Below are 17,952 nucleotides of genomic sequence, written 5' to 3' on the forward strand. Positions count from 1 at the left end.
TTGGATTGATTTTTCAAATGTTATAAAAAATCATTTATCCCCAAACTTTTGTACAGGTGAAATATTTTGCTTTCTGATGACTCTTTGAAACATTCAACATTCAATAATGTAATTTTTTTTTATTCCCAAGAAAGATATTTATGCATAGTTGAGGAACTATAAGGATATTTTAAAGATTTATTTATTTTTATTTTTTTTTACATGATAAACAATGTTTTAATTTTAAAAAAAGAAATTGTTTTTGGTTAAGTTACATTTATTCTACTTACAATACCTGTTATATATTATCTATAAAAGCATCATGTATGGTAAGACGGGTAAAATGCCTCCTTTAAAAACTAAAATTGCAACCTAGAGTATTAAGTGATGAGTTTAAACATAATGCATCGTCCAAGATATTATTATTAACATAAATAAATATAGCCACTGATCAGTTATGCAAAAAAAAATGAAAGAGATGGCCTCCTACCTTGAAAAAGAGTTCTCAGAAGACAAAGACATCCTTGAAATTGTTCAGATGGAATACAGTAAATCTCATGCTCAGATCAAAACATTTATGGCTTTATTTATTTATTTATTTATTTATTTTACATGTATGCATTTGGCAGACACTTTCATACAAAGTGAGACTGCATTCAAGCTTACGTTTGTTCAGTTCATGCATCCTGGATTCTTCATGCCAGATACATAAACAAACACACACACAAACAAATAAATAAATATTTGATTAATCACAATGTTTTGACCTGAGCATGAACATACGTGAGATTCATTTCATCCAATGTTTTAATGATCTGATAGATCACCTGATCAGTGGCCATGACAACTGCATTATAGCGAATGTGTTTCATTCATGCAGTTCGTGCACCTTTAAGAAAAAGAGAAATGACTCCAGACAGCACACCACACAAACCCTGACACTAGTTCTGAAGTGTTTGGCTGCAGTTTCAGTGGTTGTGCAGGAGCGTGAGTCTCCGTCTGACTGTGTCTGACATGCATTTTTAATGACTTTCTCTTCGCATGCGCAGGTGGATTCCAGCAGTAGTGCAGGTGTCACATATACACCTGTTGCTAAGACATAAACCAGCTTCATACTAGACAACACCAGCCCTTCATATGACACTGATAACTGTATGTAGAAGATGAGGGGTGATGAAGACTTCAGTGTTCACAGTCTCTCTCTGGATTCCCTCAGCTTGACCGACTGTGAGAATCCACACGATGTGATTCTGGAGGATGAAGGGGACACAGAGCCGGACGCTCAGGGTAAGGTCGGGCTTTGTGCTGCACATTTGAAATGAGGCACCAAACATACAGACACATTGTTTGTATAGTAATTAATTTCATTCTTCACTATTTTAATCACCCATAAACATGTAATCATACGTGTCGTACCATTAGTTTAGAAAACTTTCAACTATTTAATTTGTAATATTTAATCACATGTAATAAATCCATTTTCATTGGAGCATGGTGGAAGGACGCATGTGGTAATTAAAATCTGTTTTGAAAGTATTAAGCAGCTTTATATGTATAAGGAACAATGCATTCAATGAATCAGTGAAAAATAGGCATAAATAATCTAAATAAATAATTAAATGTTTATGTTTATGTTTAGGCACAAAATGTAAATTATTCTTCTTTGGAAGCTTGTTACTGTCACTGAAATAAATGTCTTTTTTAAAAAAAAGTAATTGTGAATTTTTTCATCTTTCTCAGAATTGTGATAGAAAAAAAATATAATAATAATCTTGCGAAATGATATTACAATATAAAATAATGGTTTCTATTTTAATATCCTTTAAAATATAATTTATTTCTGTGATGCAAAGGTGAATTTTCGGCATCATTACTCCAGTATAAAGTGTCACATGATCTTCAGAAATCATTCTAATATGATGATTTATTATTAGAATTATCAATGTTGGCAACAGTTGTGCTGCCAAATATTTTTAGAAACTGCAATACTTTTTTCAGGATTCTTTGATGAATAATAATAATAAAAAAACAGCATTTATTCACAATATAAATATTTTCTAACATTATAAATCTTTGCTATCACTTCTTAACAATTTAACACATACTTGCTAAATAAAACTTTTAATTTCTAAAAAAATAAAAAACAGAAGAAGAAGAAGAAGAAATATTTACTGACCCCTAACTTTTGAACTGTAGTGTATATTGTTAGAAAAGATTTCTATCTTAAATAAATGCTCTTCTTTTTAACTTTTATCCATCAGTTTTCCGGCACTGATAATAAATCATCATATTAGAATGATTTCTGAAGATCATGTGACACTGAAGACTGGAGTAATGATGCTGAAAATACAGCTGCGCATCACAGAAATAAATTAGATTTTAGTGTATATAAAAATAGAGAAATGTTATTTTACATCATAATAATATTTCACAATATTACATTTCCTGTATTTATGATCAAATAAATGCAGCCTTGGTGAGCAGAAGAAACTCTGAACTCATTATTAAAAATCATTCTGATCCCAAACTTTTAAACAGTAATGTATATAAAGCTGGAGACACTGGCTTCATCTTGATTTTCTTCTTCTGTTCTTCTTGTGTGATCAAATCAGCAAAAACAACAGCAGCACATTTAGCTCAGTTCAAAATATAAACGCAAAACAAAAGAAATAGAAACTCTATCATAAATGCGTGTAACTGCATTCTTATTATCAGGAACGTCAACCATAAACGGTGCATCGTATTTCCTCGCATCAAACGTCACGCTGGAGAATATTTCACAAGCTGAGCTGATGTTACGGTCTGTGGTGTTTTTCTGCAGTATCAGAGCTGAAGCTCATCAGGGAGGATCTGTCCACTGAAGAACTGTACCTGCAGGCCTGTAAGCTGGTGGGAGTCGTTCCTGTCAGATACTTCCTTAGGAACCTGGGCTCTGCCACCATTAACCTCAACCATCACGGACTCGGTCCTCTGGGAGCAAAAGCCCTGGCCATCGCGCTCGTGGTAAGACTGACCGTCTCTGATGTTTGTGATGATCTACAGCTGATCTCAGACGCTCTGTGTGTGTAGACAGACATGCACACCACAACCCTGGAGCTGGCAGACAACTTCCTGTTAGCCGAAGGAGCCAGATATCTCATGGAGATGCTGAGGGCCAATTTCACCATTCACAATCTTGTAAGTCCATCCTACTGTTCTCATGTACCTGCTGTGATGCATTTGTCCACTAGAGGGAAGCAAAATGTTAACTTCTGGTGTCTTCCAGGATCTCTCTGACAATCATCTTCAGTCTGCTGGAGCCGAGTGCGTCGCAAAGATGCTCCTGGAAAACATTTCCATTAAATCCTTAAAACTGTCGGGTATTTCATGCATACTGTATGTGCATACAGCACGATCATATGAATAAATAACCTGATTCACAGTGACACAGATTGTTTTATGTTCACAGGGAATAAATTTGCTGAAGATGATGCCAGATGGTTTGCAGATGCGTTTGCTGTAAGTTCATGCACCACAGTCCGTTTATACCAAACAAATGTAATTAAAGGGATCAATCACCCAAAGATTAAAGTTCTGTCATCATTTACTCACCTTCACCTCTTTCCAAATCCATAGGACTTTCTTTCTTCAGCAATACACAAATGGTAACCAAACCGTTTTGGTGACCATTGACTTCCATTATATGGACTAAAAGTTGAGACCATTCCCAAAATAACTTATTTTGTGTCTCACAGAAAAAGTAAGTCATGTGGATTGGAACAACATGTTTGTTTTTAGGTAAAAACTATAGTTGTATTAGTCTGACACAGGCTTTGCAACAAAACATAAGTAATTACATCACTCATTTAGACAAATTATGCTATTACATTGCTATTTACTTATTTAAAAAGTCTTCCTGTCGCTCATACAGTAGAGCAATGGCACTAACAACACGGTCACTGCTTCAGTTCCCAGGGAAAGCCAGAACTGATCAAATGTGTACCTTTAATGCTATGCAAATCTTTTTTTTGATAGACGTGTCTGTCAAATGCATGATGATGTAGTTTAGTTAAGCATAGCACAAACTGGTCTAATACACTCTATTGATGATCTACAACAAAGTATCCTGATAACACACAGTGTTTTTGATCGGGCTCTGAGGATTTTCTCTGCAGAAATTACACACTGCACCTGATGCATGAGTTACAGAAACTGAATACATCTCAACTCTAGTTCCTGAGAATAGAAACATCTGTATGTTCTCAGAGCAACTACAGAGTGAAGGAGCTGGATTTGAGTCACAATCAGTTCTGCGGCAGAGGCGGTGAACATCTGGGTCAGATGATAGGTGAATACGACACGTCTGATGTGTGAGAGTTAGACTTCACGACACAAAGAAAGCAAGCACAATAAATACATGTATGTTCGTGCAGCAAATAATGACGGTTTAGAAGTTCTTGACCTGAGCTGGAATCATCTGCGAATGAAAGGAGCTGTAGCTTTCTGTGCTGGACTGAAGGTATACACACACACACACACACACACACACACACACACACACACACACATACTGCTCAGTGTCACAGAGAGTCAGGCTGTCTTGCTCTGTCATCAGGTCAACACGACTTTGAAACACTTAGACCTCTCGTTTAATGGCTTTGGAAATGAGGGCGCTTTGGCTTTGGGTGAAGCGCTAAAGTTCAACAATACGCTGGTTCACCTGGACCTCAACAACAACCGCATCAGCGATGAAGGAGCGAGCCTGCTGTGTAAGGGCCTGGAGGCCAACGACACGCTCAGAGTGCTGCAGGTGCGTCACACGGCTCTTTAGACCGAATAATACTATGTCAAATTAGATTAGAATCACCTTTTTAAACATTGCACGAGTACAGTGCATCATGATCATATGCAATAACTCATTTGAATAATGAGCAATTAAATTATGTTACAAGGCATCTCAGACATCATAGACTAAATATAGCAAATTTGAGTCCTTTTAAGGCGGAATCCCATTTATTTTACACGGATGTTGAAAGTGTCTTGTGTGATAATGATAACTGTTTTTCTTACAGCTGGCGTATAACTCACTGACAGTGGAGGCTCTTACTTTGATCAATGTGGTCAAGAACACACCCAAAACTGCCATCGAGGAGATCAACATATGCGTGAGTGCAGGAGCGTCATCGCACACAATACACAGTATAAATGTACATTTTTTATAATTAGCAGAGCTGTTATTATTTATAACTTAAGCTTTATCACTTAAACCTTCACTGTAATTACTGCAATTGTGACTAGAAGCAGAAACACGAATTATTATGCATTATGCATTTACTGTTGCTATTCTAGAATATTAAAAATATTAGGCTTATGAGTTGTGCATTGATTCAGACTTCAATATCTTCTGTACCTTAAAAAAAAACAAGCACTGGACACCGCAAGGCAGAACGGCACATTATTCATGCAGCTGAAAGCGTATTCTCTGTGGTCTTTAAAGAAAACGTGCCGCAGCTGAGACACAGATTAGACACAGACACAAAAGCTAAAAATGCATTTATTATATAAAATTTTGCAGCCCTGCACAACATGATTTACTAAAGTGAGGGAAACAAATTAATGGTAACACTTTATTTTAAGGACCATTTCTCACTAACTATTATGCATATTACTAGCATATTGGCTGTTTATTGGTACTTATGAAGCACATAGTAAATGTCTTATTCTGCATGACTATATTTTAGATCCCTTAACCCCAATACAACAAACATAACAACTACAACTACTACCTTACTTACTAGTCAATAAGCAGCAAAATATGAGTTTATTGAGAGAAAGTTAATAGTTAATATGTGTTTCCTAATCTAGAATGTTACCAAATACTTTGTATCTATCAGTCTGAAACAAAGATGTCAAAAAACAATATTCTTGATACATACAATACTTGAAGGTTAGTCAAGTCAAAAGATCAGAATTCTTACATCTCGAAGGCATAATATATATATATATATAAAAACATGAAATTGCATGAGATACATACAATTATAAAAGATCAGATTTATAGGATCATACAAGTGGTCTTATACAGGATTCCATATTTTCCTACATAAATCTAACTTGTCATTTTTTATGTGAACTGAATTTGTGTAAAAATACTGTAGAGTTTGACTGGACATATGACCTCTGACATCACCAAAGACCTTTCAGGATGTGTTTTGTCCTGTATTTATTTTACTGTTCTAACTGTGATAACTATGGGACAGACCTACCAGTTAATAATAATAAAAAAAAAATAAAAAATAAAATCTAGAATGGGCATAACATGTGTTTTCTATCATTTGAGATGTGTTGTAGAACGTGCTGGTGAATGAGAACTTCGTTCAGCTCTTGGAGCTGATCTGTCAGGAACATCCCAGTCTGGAGGTGCAGTATGGAGGCGTTGGAGGCTTCATCGCCAAAAAGCCTCGCAAACGCATTGACCCCATGAAAGTCATTCAGGTACATAGTCTACACTTGTGAGAATGATATCTGCTGTAATCTGGAGTATGTGTTTCTCAAATCTGCTGTCTCTCTGCATTTGCTGAACTGTCTTCTGGAGATTACCTTGATCAGCGCAAGCTTCGCCTGTGGGACTTCTTCCGTAACATCGACAAGGACGGGACAATGCGTGTTCCTGTCGTAGACTTCAGGAAAGCCGTTCAGGTATTGACCGGGGTCTAAGAAAGTCCCACTTTCCTGTAAAGTACAATGTCAAATCCATGAATTGTGAGCAGAGCTGCAATCTAGTCAAAAGCATGCTCAAATATAAGAGTTTTCATTTGTTTACAGGTTTTGATCATTACGTTATTCCCAGACTTCCAGTTGTGTTATTTCAATGCTTTAATCATCACAGCACCACTATTGTGACATGTGGACAATGGTTTAAGAACGAGCAGATGAGTCCAAACATCAGTTTAAAACTAGGCCTAAGCATCAAATGACTTTTTATTTTTTACATTTTGTATCTGATCCAGCAATCCAGCATCCCACTGGAGAAGTTCCAGATTGAGGAGTTGATTCAGAGACTGGACAGAGACCGAACAGGCATAGTGGACTACAGGTCAGCTCGCTCTTACCGCTCTACATAAAAACTACCCTCAACACTGAGCTAAGAAGACATTCATTATCAAATGCATGAAACATGATCATAAACAATAATCAATAATCAATACCAAAAACATAAGCACTAATCCAAACCCTATACATATGCATAAACATCATCATAAAACAAAACAACAAATCCAAACCCAATATAACTGCTCTACTACCAACTTTCAAAATAGGCAGTAAAGGAAAACTCATAAGTTACTAATTTTTAGTGCTCTACATCAGTGTTCAAACATCAGCTCTACAATATTACAGTAAGCATGAAAGTATATTCCTTGAAGCTTTTGTTAGTGCTAGCTGTTTTTTTTTTATGTTATAATTATGTCACCTTCTTTTCAGGGACAGTAGCTGAGTACACGCTAAAAACCACTTGACTTCAGAGAGTGGCAGAAAGTAGTCAGTGACTCAGTGATTAGTGTGTACCAGGGTTATCATAGTCAACCAAAACCATTAAAAAAATGTTACTTGAAATAAACTAATTTTAACAAAAAAAAAATAAAATACAAAAATTAAAAGAATTAATTATTTCAGGTAGTTGCCAAGGCTACTTTTTTCTCATTTTCATGTTTGTGCATTTCCATCAGTTTAACTGATTAAAGAGCATTTGTGGATTAGGCATTATTGCATTGAATACTCAGCAAAAACAAAACAAAAGCACACAAATCTCTGGCAAAATGCTCAAGTTGGGTGCTCGACAAAAAAAATACCAAAGCTTGACAAATGCAAAAATTTATTACCGGACTATCACACAAGTGACGTTAAGTTGAGAAATCAGCCAATGATGAAGGAAATATTAAAGGTGAGTATTGTCACACTGACAGAATGACAGTGTCAGTCTCAGCACAGTGGAGACACTGCCTACATTTGTGTTGGTTTTTTTGCTCAGATCTCATTGTCCATGCCTTTTGCACACATTTTTCTACTCTTTTTTTTTGTACACTCAACTTTTTCCTCACATGAAGCACACAAGAAACTTGACTCACAATTGATTAGAATTTGCTGGTAACTTGTTGCTAACAACTCAGTTTTGTGACAATTTTTAGTTTACTAGAGGTGTGTTTACATAGGTACAAAATATCTTACAGAGATTTTGCTACACACATGTAAATAGAAAAAAACACACAAGATCAGACTTTTTCGTATCCAATCCAATCATGTTCCAAATGTGGTTTATATATATCAGATATGTGAATATATTCTACGTATATCTGATACTTTATCCAATATTTTACATATATCCGGCATATGAACATCTGACCCAAGTCTAAAGGGGTATATCTGATTCAGTGTGCGATGACACATTTGTGCACAGGGATTGCACAGTTGTCCTCATTTCGTGTAAGAAAGTGTTGAAGTGGATACTTTGAACCCATAATTCCCAAGAGTGTAGTTCCACCAATCCTGCTTTCTAGATTTTACCAACACTTCACATCTGTGCAAACCATTCAAAACCTGAGGATCAGTGTGGCGCTCACTTGAAATTCTCCAGTTTGAGATGGAGATTAATGAAAACACAGATGTAGGATACAAGCTGAAAGTAAAAAGGCAGGTTTGGTCAAAAGATTGGAACTGTACCTTGCGGTGTAAACACAGCCTAGGAGTTTTAGGTCTATATTACATTGCTGAGAAAAAAGACGTTCACGGTGCAGTTACTATTGCTGAATGAATGTCTCGCTACCCTACAGAGGCCTGGCAGACACTAGGAAACAGATGATGCGAGACCACAGGCGCCAACTGCGAAAATCCCGGTCCCGGCAGAAGAAGGAGAAGCAGAAGAGTGACAGGATCCTTAAAACCTTTGAGAGCGCCGTAGAGGCCGTCACTCCACGGAGCTCCATGATAATATCACCAGGTGCTGCCAAAGAGGACTCCAGCGGCCTTCAGCCATTCTCTGCGACCCCCTCAGCTCCTGGCATCATATAATCATGTCCAACAGCAGGCGCTACTCTGTCAATAACATGAGCAGCGAGCATGTGCATCTTCCCATGATAGGGAACCCCTCGAGCTCACCAGGCATGCGCTCGTATTCCCAGCCGAATCTCTTCGCCAGCATCCCTAAACCATCCACCAGCAAACCTGCTTCTGCCCAGGGAATGCACTCGAGGTCCAACCCAAGCGTGTCCAGCAGTAAACTCAGCCCCACAGCCAACCTGACCAGATCCAGGCCCGCGCTAAACACTGAGCCAAACAGTAAAACAAGAGGTAAGGGGAAGAAAAAGAAGACCAAGAAAAGAAAAGAAAAGATATAACACCAAATGGACATGGTGTCCTTGTGGTGATGAAGACTTTCAGTGAATAAGGACATTTTCGTTGGCCTTTTTCTTCTTCTTGTATGGATTTTGTCACAATGTTTAGAGAGGATTATAATGTGTCCAACAATGTTTTTTTCAGGACATGGAAGTGAATGAACATCTTCATCTGTTAAGATTTAACCTGTAAAGATGTGTTTAAATAGTAAATGTAGTAAAAACTGTTCTAATCCCTGGTTATATGATGATAGACGGCATTGTAGACAAGCTTAGGCAGGCCGAAAGAAAATTAAAAAAGGATAAACTCCAAATCTCTTAAGAAACGAATATGAAATTGCAATCCATGCTTTGATATGATCAAGACTTGACTATTGCAATGTTTTATATAAGGGAATTAGCCAGTCATCTATATCTAATTTTCAAAAACGTTCAAACCTCTGCTGCTAGACTCTTAATGGTTATTATAAAACGTGAATATATTACTCCTGCCTTGGTCTCCCTGCACTGGCATCCATTAATTAAATTTCAGGACACATCCTATTTAAAAAGAGATCTCCCCTTTGACATAGAAAAACAAAACACACCTGTTTTCAGTTTCAATTTATTAAATGTGTTGCCTGTGTGATGTGTGCTTTCCTGTGTGACATTGTAAAGCAAATTGATCAACTTGTGTTGTATAAAGCTGACATTGCCATAAAGTTGTATCTGGGAGCTCAGAAGTCTTGCAATATACCATGTGGGATATATGGACATTTTTGTCTTACTTGGTTAATTATATTGTATAAATTTTCTTTCTTATGTTCATGTATGTAAACACTTTGGAAATGTGAATGTAAAGTATTTGTCATGTTAGTTGTTAAGTACTACTTTTGAAACTGACTGAGAGAGAATTGGCAAATTTATTATGCAATTTACTAAATGGCACCTTAAAATAACCTAGATGGCACCAGGATGCAAATTCAGTTTATTTGGTTTTATTACTCAACATAATAATAAGGTTGCCGATTTTATGCCAAATTAAGATGCTCAGTAGTGTCTTGCTCAGTTGGGACTAGTTGATTTTGCTTATTTTATTTTTGATCATATTTCTTACTGATAGATTGGGTTACATTGGGTGACATCATTCCTTTTTAGTGCCAGTTTATCTGAAATGCACCACATGGCAGTGTCCTGGACTGCTGATAACATATTTGGTGTGAAAGCACACCTGGATTGTTTTTATTGTTTCTGTTTCAACATAATCTGACCACTGCCTTAAATCAACAAAGTACATTGCCTTGGAGGTGTTGTGTAAAGGACATAAGCAAATGAACATCATCAGTTGTCAGAGAATAATGCTGTGAAATGTCCAGATGCTGATGATGTCATAAGATATGATGGTCTTTAAAAGCCAGAGAGCTCTATTCCTACAACACAACTAACTGATGCACGATGATCGCCGCGCTTCTTTATTTCGTCCTCTTCAGGTCTGCTGTTGTCGAGGGGGTGAGTACAGTACAAGTTTATCTCTATTCACCTGTTTAAAAGCAGCTGAAACTGAACAAAAAAGCTATACAGGTAAATTATCAGGAAGCATCATGAAACAACTCTGACCTAGAGGAGACATGAGACTTATAGACACCATTGTCATTGCTTTTACTCAAAAAATAGGTCTTAAGTTGAGATTTGAATGGTTCATCTATTGGAGAAGATATGACATACAGCAGCAGTTTAGTGCAGTTTAGGAGACACAAGAGAAAAACTATGTTCACCCATAGATTTTAAAGGGACAGATTTTAAAAATTTTGACTGGAAGATCTCACGTACTTGAAAGTGTATAAATGATCAACGTAAATGTAATGTAGTTGAGCCATGTATAGCCTTAAAAACAAAGGGTAACACTTTAGTCGAGGGACCAGTTCTCTTGTTTATTAGTATGCATATTACTAGCATATTGGCTGTTTATTAGTACTTATAAAGCAGATATAAATGCCTTACTCTGCATAACAGTATTCTAGATCCCTTACAACTACCTCATACCTGTTAAGGTCGCTCAGTGGTAGAGCATTGCGTTAGCAGTGCAAAAGGTCGTGGGTTCGATTCCCAGGGAACACACATGGTAAAAAAATATATATAGCCTGAATGCACAGTAAGTCGCTTTGGATAAAAGCTTCTGCCAAATGCATAAATGTAATGTAAATGTATCTAAAATTAACAAAATACTTACTAACTATTAATAAGCAGCAAACTAGGAGTTTATTTAAGCAAAAGTCATAGTTAATAGTTAGTTAATAGTGAGAATTGGTCACCAAACAAAGAGTAGCACCTTGTATTCAATTCTGTACTGGAAGCCAGTGGAGAAAAACATAACTAATGTAATAACTTCCTTTAGTCTGAATGAGTTGCAGGTAGGACAGGTGGCACTGAGAGATTACCATTACAGTAGACCAGGTGAGAAGATATAAAGGCTTATAACATTCTACAGGTTTTTCACAGACAAAACCTCAGGAATCATTTCATTTATTAGTAGTGTGCCTCTAGCTCAAACAGTAGGGCAGGGGTGTCCAGTCTTGCTTCTGGAAGGGTTTGGTGGTCATGGGTATGATTCCCAACAAGTGCATGAACTAATACAGTGAACTCTTTGAATGCAATGTTAATGTCTTCAGGTGAAGTTGTCTGCCAAATGCATGAATGTAAATTCATCTTGCTGTTGTAGAAGAGGAGAAAGATTGAAGTCTTTTACTTGTCTTCTGTAGGCACTGAGTCCCCTGGGCTGAGGGTAGCGCCTCCGGAGGAGAATGTATCTGTGAGGCTTTCCTTCCCAACAGCACATTTCCAATCGGAGAGCTCATCTTGCTGGAGAGCACAGCAGTTGAGATCAACTACAAACTGGAGATGGAGATTAGCAAGGTTTGGTACAGCCTTAAGAACTCATGAGATTAAACTGAAGTGAAACATGCAGAAGCTAATTGTTCTTTAACCGTTCTTGTGCAGGTGGAGATTTATGAGGTTAAACTTAAGGTCTATGTAGCAAAAATAATGAACCTGACAGTGCTGATCGAGCTGATGGAGGATGACCCCGACTCCTACAGTGAGCTCCACATAGAGGAGGTGAAAATCAAGATCAAGCAGGTGGAGGCTCTAATTGTGGAGCTGCGGGCATCTATACAAACCACCTCTGCCGTGCTCATATCCATACGCAAACAGGTGAAACTTTATGAACCTCTGCTCAATCAGCATAAATAGCACCTTTGGTGTAAGTTCGACCAAAACAAATTTTTTTGATATTGTACAGGAATGAAGTTGATTCTTTTCAAAATCCCTGACAACAGGCACAGCACATTCGGGGGTTATTCTGCGATAACAACCAGCTGGATGTACATTATACCCCTTATTGCATGGCTACTTGCCATATAATTAGACACAACAAAATTTGATTTGAGTTAAAATGTTTGAATGCAAAGCTTCTGAGAAGACAGCAGTTGCAAGTAAGCAGCAAGTTCAAACTTGACGGACATTTAAGGTATACGGTGCAGTCAAACCACTTATTACACAACATTCCAACACATAAATAATTATGGTTACAAAATATATTGATTTAAGACAAAACTGTTTTAAAATATTACCAGTACGTTAGTTATTTTATAATCCATTACAGCGTACAGTTGTTGCAGCAGCTGCGTTTGTATGAAACGAGAGAGAGCGAGTACCAGGATAACCTTTATTAATTATAAACATAATATTTAATTGAGTTTTAGTATTTTATAAGCTAACCAAATGCAAAGCTTTCACCAAGAAAAACTGTTTCTAGCAAGCATATAATGCTGACTTAAAGGGATACTCCATCCCTAAATGAAAAATACGCATCACCGTAGCGACACCCATGAGAATATAAACCCAAAAAAACAATTTTACTCTCCTCAACACTAACCAAAACACACTGATGCATTGCAGGGAGGCTTGTGACTGTCCTATACACTGCCAAATAAATAACAGTGTCAAGGTCCAGGAAAGTATGAAATCAGAATCACCATCATCAGAATAGTTCATCTGCCATCAGTGGTTCAACCGTGCCACAAGGATACGCTTTTTACGTGTATTTACGCTTTGGTTTTGAAAGCAAACAGTGCATCGGCAACACAGAAGAGTGTAAACCATCTGCATACAGCTCCAAATTGCCAAAATGGCACTACGCTGATTTGGAGAGACACAGAGGAGAGGAATTGTTGAAGAAAGTCATTATTTTTGTTTTCTTCATGTACAAAAAGTATTCTCGTCGCTTCCTTCCGTGGCCTAGTGGTTAGAGAGTGTGAATCCTAACCCTAAGGTATTGGGTTCGAGTCTCAGGCCGGCAATACCACGACTGAAGTGCTCTTGAGCAAGGCACCAAACCCCAACTGCTCCCCGGGCGCCGCAGCATAAATGATACCCACTGCTCGGTCCGGGTGTGTGTGTGTTCACACTGTATTAATAAAAGTAGGGCGACCATACTTTGCCTGTATGTCACTTCACTCACACGTTTTCATAACATTACGGTTAAATCACTGATGGCAGATGGTCTATTCTGATGAATATTTTCATACTTTCCTGGACCTTGACACTGGTTATTTATTTGGCAGTCTATGGGACAGTCACAAGCCTCCCTGTTTACATCCAAAATATCTTAAATTGTTTACGAAGACAAACAAAGCTTTTACAGGTTTGGAACGACATGGGGGTAAGTGATTAATGACAAAATTTTTGGGTGGAGAAACCCTTTAAGTAATGTTTACTTCCCTGGATGAGCCTGTGTTGTCAGCTTTCACACGGTTGTTTATCGAGGGATAACATACCTTGGAATTTCGCGACTGACCAATCAAGTATTCACAGAGCCGTATAATAAAAATGTATGGCCTACCCTGTTTCTGATCTGCTGGTTTCCCCAAAAGGTTTCTTAAGTGGCTTAACAAGCAGGTCAACCAGCTTCACCAGAAAAACACCATGCTGGTTGACCATCTTCCCCAGCTAAGTTGGTGTTACAACATGCCAAAGCAGGTCCAACACCTACACTAGTACTAAACCAACACTACCGAGCCTAAACTATTCTGGAAGGGTTTTAACATTCAAACTCTTCCAAACATCCAGGCGAGGCTTTGTTCAGCCAACAATCAAAGTTGGTTCACAATTCAAATCACTTCCTGGATCAACATCTTTGGTGAACATGTAACAACATTCCAATAAACCAATCGGATTTGAGGTCCAAGTTTACAATGTCAAATTATGCTTACAAATGCACTGTGTCGATCCAGGAACATGCCTTACAAAATCACTGTGTCGAGTTTGCATGTTTTTCGTAGTGTTGCTGGGTGCCACAATAACCCAAAGACTTGAAGTGATTTAGATTCTCTAAAAGATTCTCTAAAGTATGTTAGATCTGTGAAGAACTGTTCAGGACGATTTTGTACCTTTTACCCTAGATTAATATTGTGATTAAATTTAATTTTGATGAAAAACAGATCAGTGTTATGATTGCTGTACTGACTCAGCTGGAGATCACCTATGATAAGAACCAAGTTCTTGTGACACGTCGAGAATATATCATTCTTCAGCAGAAACTAGAAGAGTGCGAGAGACGCCATAATGAAATCTTTAACCCCGACATTGGTGAGTCTTTCTCCATCAAGACACTGAATGTCCAACTCTGTTTTCAAAAATCTATAATTATAAACTCATTTTCTTGTTTTACAGGAATCTGCAATCATGGTGGAATTAGAAGAATCAGCAAACCCATCGTCAGCCAGCTGAATGCAGATCTGAGTGCAGGTTATATCTATGGAGGATGGGGCAAAGACTCAAAGCCCCTGCCTGGCTCTGAAAACATGTACTGGTACTCCGGTTCTACTGACACTCTGGTCAGCAAAGTCACACAGTACTCTGACTACTACAAACTGATCATGAGACAAGCCTTTAAGACACATCAGCTTTATGTCCAAAATAAATATGATTGGCGAGGCACTGGAAACAACTACATTGTGCGGGAAAACACCCTGTACTACCAGTTCAGAAGCCCTTTTGCTATGGGAAAGCTCAACATGACCAGTGTAAAAGTTGAGTATAGGTGATTCCTATGGCCAGTGCCCAGTTCTCATATCATTACTCAGGCAACCAGAACCTGGACTTTGCAGCCGATGAGTCCGGCCTGTGGGTAACCTACGCCACGGTGGAATCGAAGGGTAAGTTGGTTTTAGGGAAGATCAATGAAGTGTCATTTGAAGTAGAGGAAGTTTGGCAGACCAGTATTTACAAACCATCTGTAGGAAACACTTTCATGATATGTGGGGTTCTGTATGCCACAAGGTCTGTAGACACTAAAACTGAGGAGATCTTTTACACCTTTGACACACGCACCGAACAGGAAAGCTATGTTAATTCCCTTTGAGAAATTCCAGAATTCCTATGTTTACTTTGGACTACAACCCACCGATCAGAAACTCTACATGTTCAACAATGGTTATTACATCAGCTATCATGTTTGGTTCAACCTTGAGGGCTCCAAAGATAAGCTCTTGATTGACGAGTAACCTGAGAAATATGAATATTTTATGCAGCTGTCAAACACAGAATAGCAATGAATGTGCTGCATTTCTGTTTGTGTAATAAAGTCTTATGAGCACTATGACTTGGAGTGGAGTTTTTTTTTTAATGCTGATCAGGACATTGTAAAATCTGTAAAAACATGCAGATGCACATGTCTGCATACACACTAATTCACACCAAAATGTACATCTGGCCCTCATAACCTTTGTGACAAACTGAATACAGTACCTTACAACAGTCTTTCCTGAAACAGAAAACACAATCTCATGGAAATTCATAACTGTTTTACTATTTATTTTAATCTTTTTATTATTATTTTAACGTTTTCGTACAATCAGCTTACAGTTATGGTTAGGGGTGGACCTCACTTAAAAATATGTTTTATATCATACACATTCATATGAAATCCATACCTAATAAAACAGATACATTTTCACATGGTCACATTTTGAATATATTATCTTTAGAACCAGAATCAGAAAGAGTTTTATTGCCAAGTGTGTTTACACACACAAGGAATTTGTCTTGGTGACTGAAGCTTCCAGTGCACAGACAGGATGACAAGACACAGATAACAAAATGAGTAAATGAGTACAAATAAATATGTAAAAACAATAAAAATAGACAAAAAGACAATAGAAAGTATGTTGTATGTACAGATGTGCTACAAATTAAGCAAGAAAATGTGGATAGATGTATGATATATTAAATCAGTAAAATATGTATAATAAATATAAGATAGTTGGGTATTGCACATGCTTTATTGCACAGTGGGGAGAACTGTTAATGAGGTAGATGGCCTGAGGCAAGAATCTTTTCCTATGTCTGGTGCTCAGTGCTCTGTAGTGTCGGGCAGACGGTAACAGTTCAAAGAGGAAGTGAGCTGGTGTGAGGGGTCCAGGATGATTTTACAAGCTCTTTTACTCACACTGGATCAGGGGAGTAAATTTTAGTTTGGGCTAGTTTTGAGTAGCATTTAGGTGGGTTTTTGTTGTGAAAACTTGGATTTTCTGCCTATGGCTCTGGATGAGTGCAGTTCTTGAAGCGGGTTGTACCAGTGATTGCTCAGCAGTCTGGACTATCCTCTGTAGTTTTCTGAGGTCAGTTTTGGCAGCTGAGCTGAACCAGACAGTTATGGAAGTGCAGAGGATGCATTCAGTGACTGCAGAGTACAACTGTGTGAGTAGTTCCTGTGGCAGGTTGAACTGGCCTTTTTGACAATGGAGTAAATGGGAATGTCCCACTTCAGGTCCCGAGAGATGGTGATGCCCAAGAACCTGAATGACTACTGCAGCCACAGTGCTGTTCATGATGGTGAGTGGGGGGAGAACAGGTGGGTTCCATCATCTCCACTGTTTTGAGCATGTTCAGGAGGGCCAGTGTTGATGGTGCAGCTGTTGGATGGAATTTACTAATTCTCACTAGCTGTTGTCTATCTGTTAGAAAGCTGTTGATTCATTGACAAATAGAGCTAGGAACAGAGAGCTGGGTTAGTTTGGTCTGGAGGAGTGCTGGGATGATGGTGTTCAAGGTTGAACTGAAGTCCACCAACAGGATCCTTGCATAAGTCCCTGATTTGTCCAGATGTTGTAGGATATAATGCATTCCCATGTTGACTGGATCATCCATGGAATGTTTGCTCTGTAAGCAAACTGCAGGGGGGTCCAGTTAGGGTCCAGTGATGTCTTTCAGATAAGCCAACACAAGTCTTCCAAACGACTTCATAACCACAGATATTAGGGCAGCAGGTCTGTAGTCATTAAGTCCTGTGTATTTGAGTTTCTTTGTAATGGGGATGATGGTGGAGCGTTTGAAGCTGGCAGGGACTTTGCACAGCTCTAGTGATCTGTTGAAGATGTGAGAAAAGATGTGGGCCAGCTGGTCGGAAAAGGATTTCAGATAGGTTGGTGAAACACCATCTGCGCCTGGTGCTTTTCTGCTCTTCTGCTTCCTAAAGGCCTGACGCACATCATCTTCAGTGATCTAAAGTGCAAGGGGTTGCTGGAGCTGTTAATGGTTGTGTAGAGAGATGGTCAGAATGCATGTG

At 38.1% G+C, this 17,952-nt stretch overlaps 2 protein-coding genes, 1 long non-coding RNA gene and 1 pseudogene across 4 annotated transcripts in view; 3 read left to right on the plus strand and 1 right to left on the minus strand.

Annotated features, from left to right (window-relative positions):
* Positions 1-17,952, plus strand: part of LOC109061160 (CDAN1-interacting nuclease 1-like) — a 790,471-nt gene that overhangs the window by 587,204 nt on the left and 185,315 nt on the right. The gene's annotated exons all lie outside the window — the stretch shown is intronic.
* Positions 912-9,852, plus strand: LOC122148220 (leucine-rich repeat-containing protein 74A-like). Its single transcript, XM_042774548.1, is given in 14 exon segments — positions 912-1,266; positions 2,801-2,982; positions 3,049-3,156; positions 3,245-3,338; positions 3,428-3,477; positions 4,225-4,306; positions 4,392-4,477; positions 4,574-4,768; positions 5,031-5,123; positions 6,310-6,460; positions 6,554-6,657; positions 6,969-7,054; positions 8,787-9,001; positions 9,004-9,852. Coding segments are annotated over 14 exon segments (1,917 nt in total). The 5' UTR covers positions 912-1,142; the 3' UTR covers positions 9,351-9,852.
* On the minus strand, positions 3,033-3,628 carry LOC122148222. Its single transcript, XR_006162199.1, has 3 exons — positions 3,571-3,628; positions 3,185-3,301; positions 3,033-3,075 (listed from the first exon to the last, which is right to left on the minus strand). It is a non-coding gene; the product is annotated as an uncharacterized LOC122148222 (long non-coding RNA).
* On the plus strand, positions 10,767-15,984 carry LOC109088163 (annotated as a pseudogene).

The sequence above is a fragment of the Cyprinus carpio genome, chromosome A17, assembly GCF_018340385.1.
Source record: "Cyprinus carpio isolate SPL01 chromosome A17, ASM1834038v1, whole genome shotgun sequence".
NCBI lineage: Eukaryota > Metazoa > Chordata > Actinopteri > Cypriniformes > Cyprinidae > Cyprinus > Cyprinus carpio.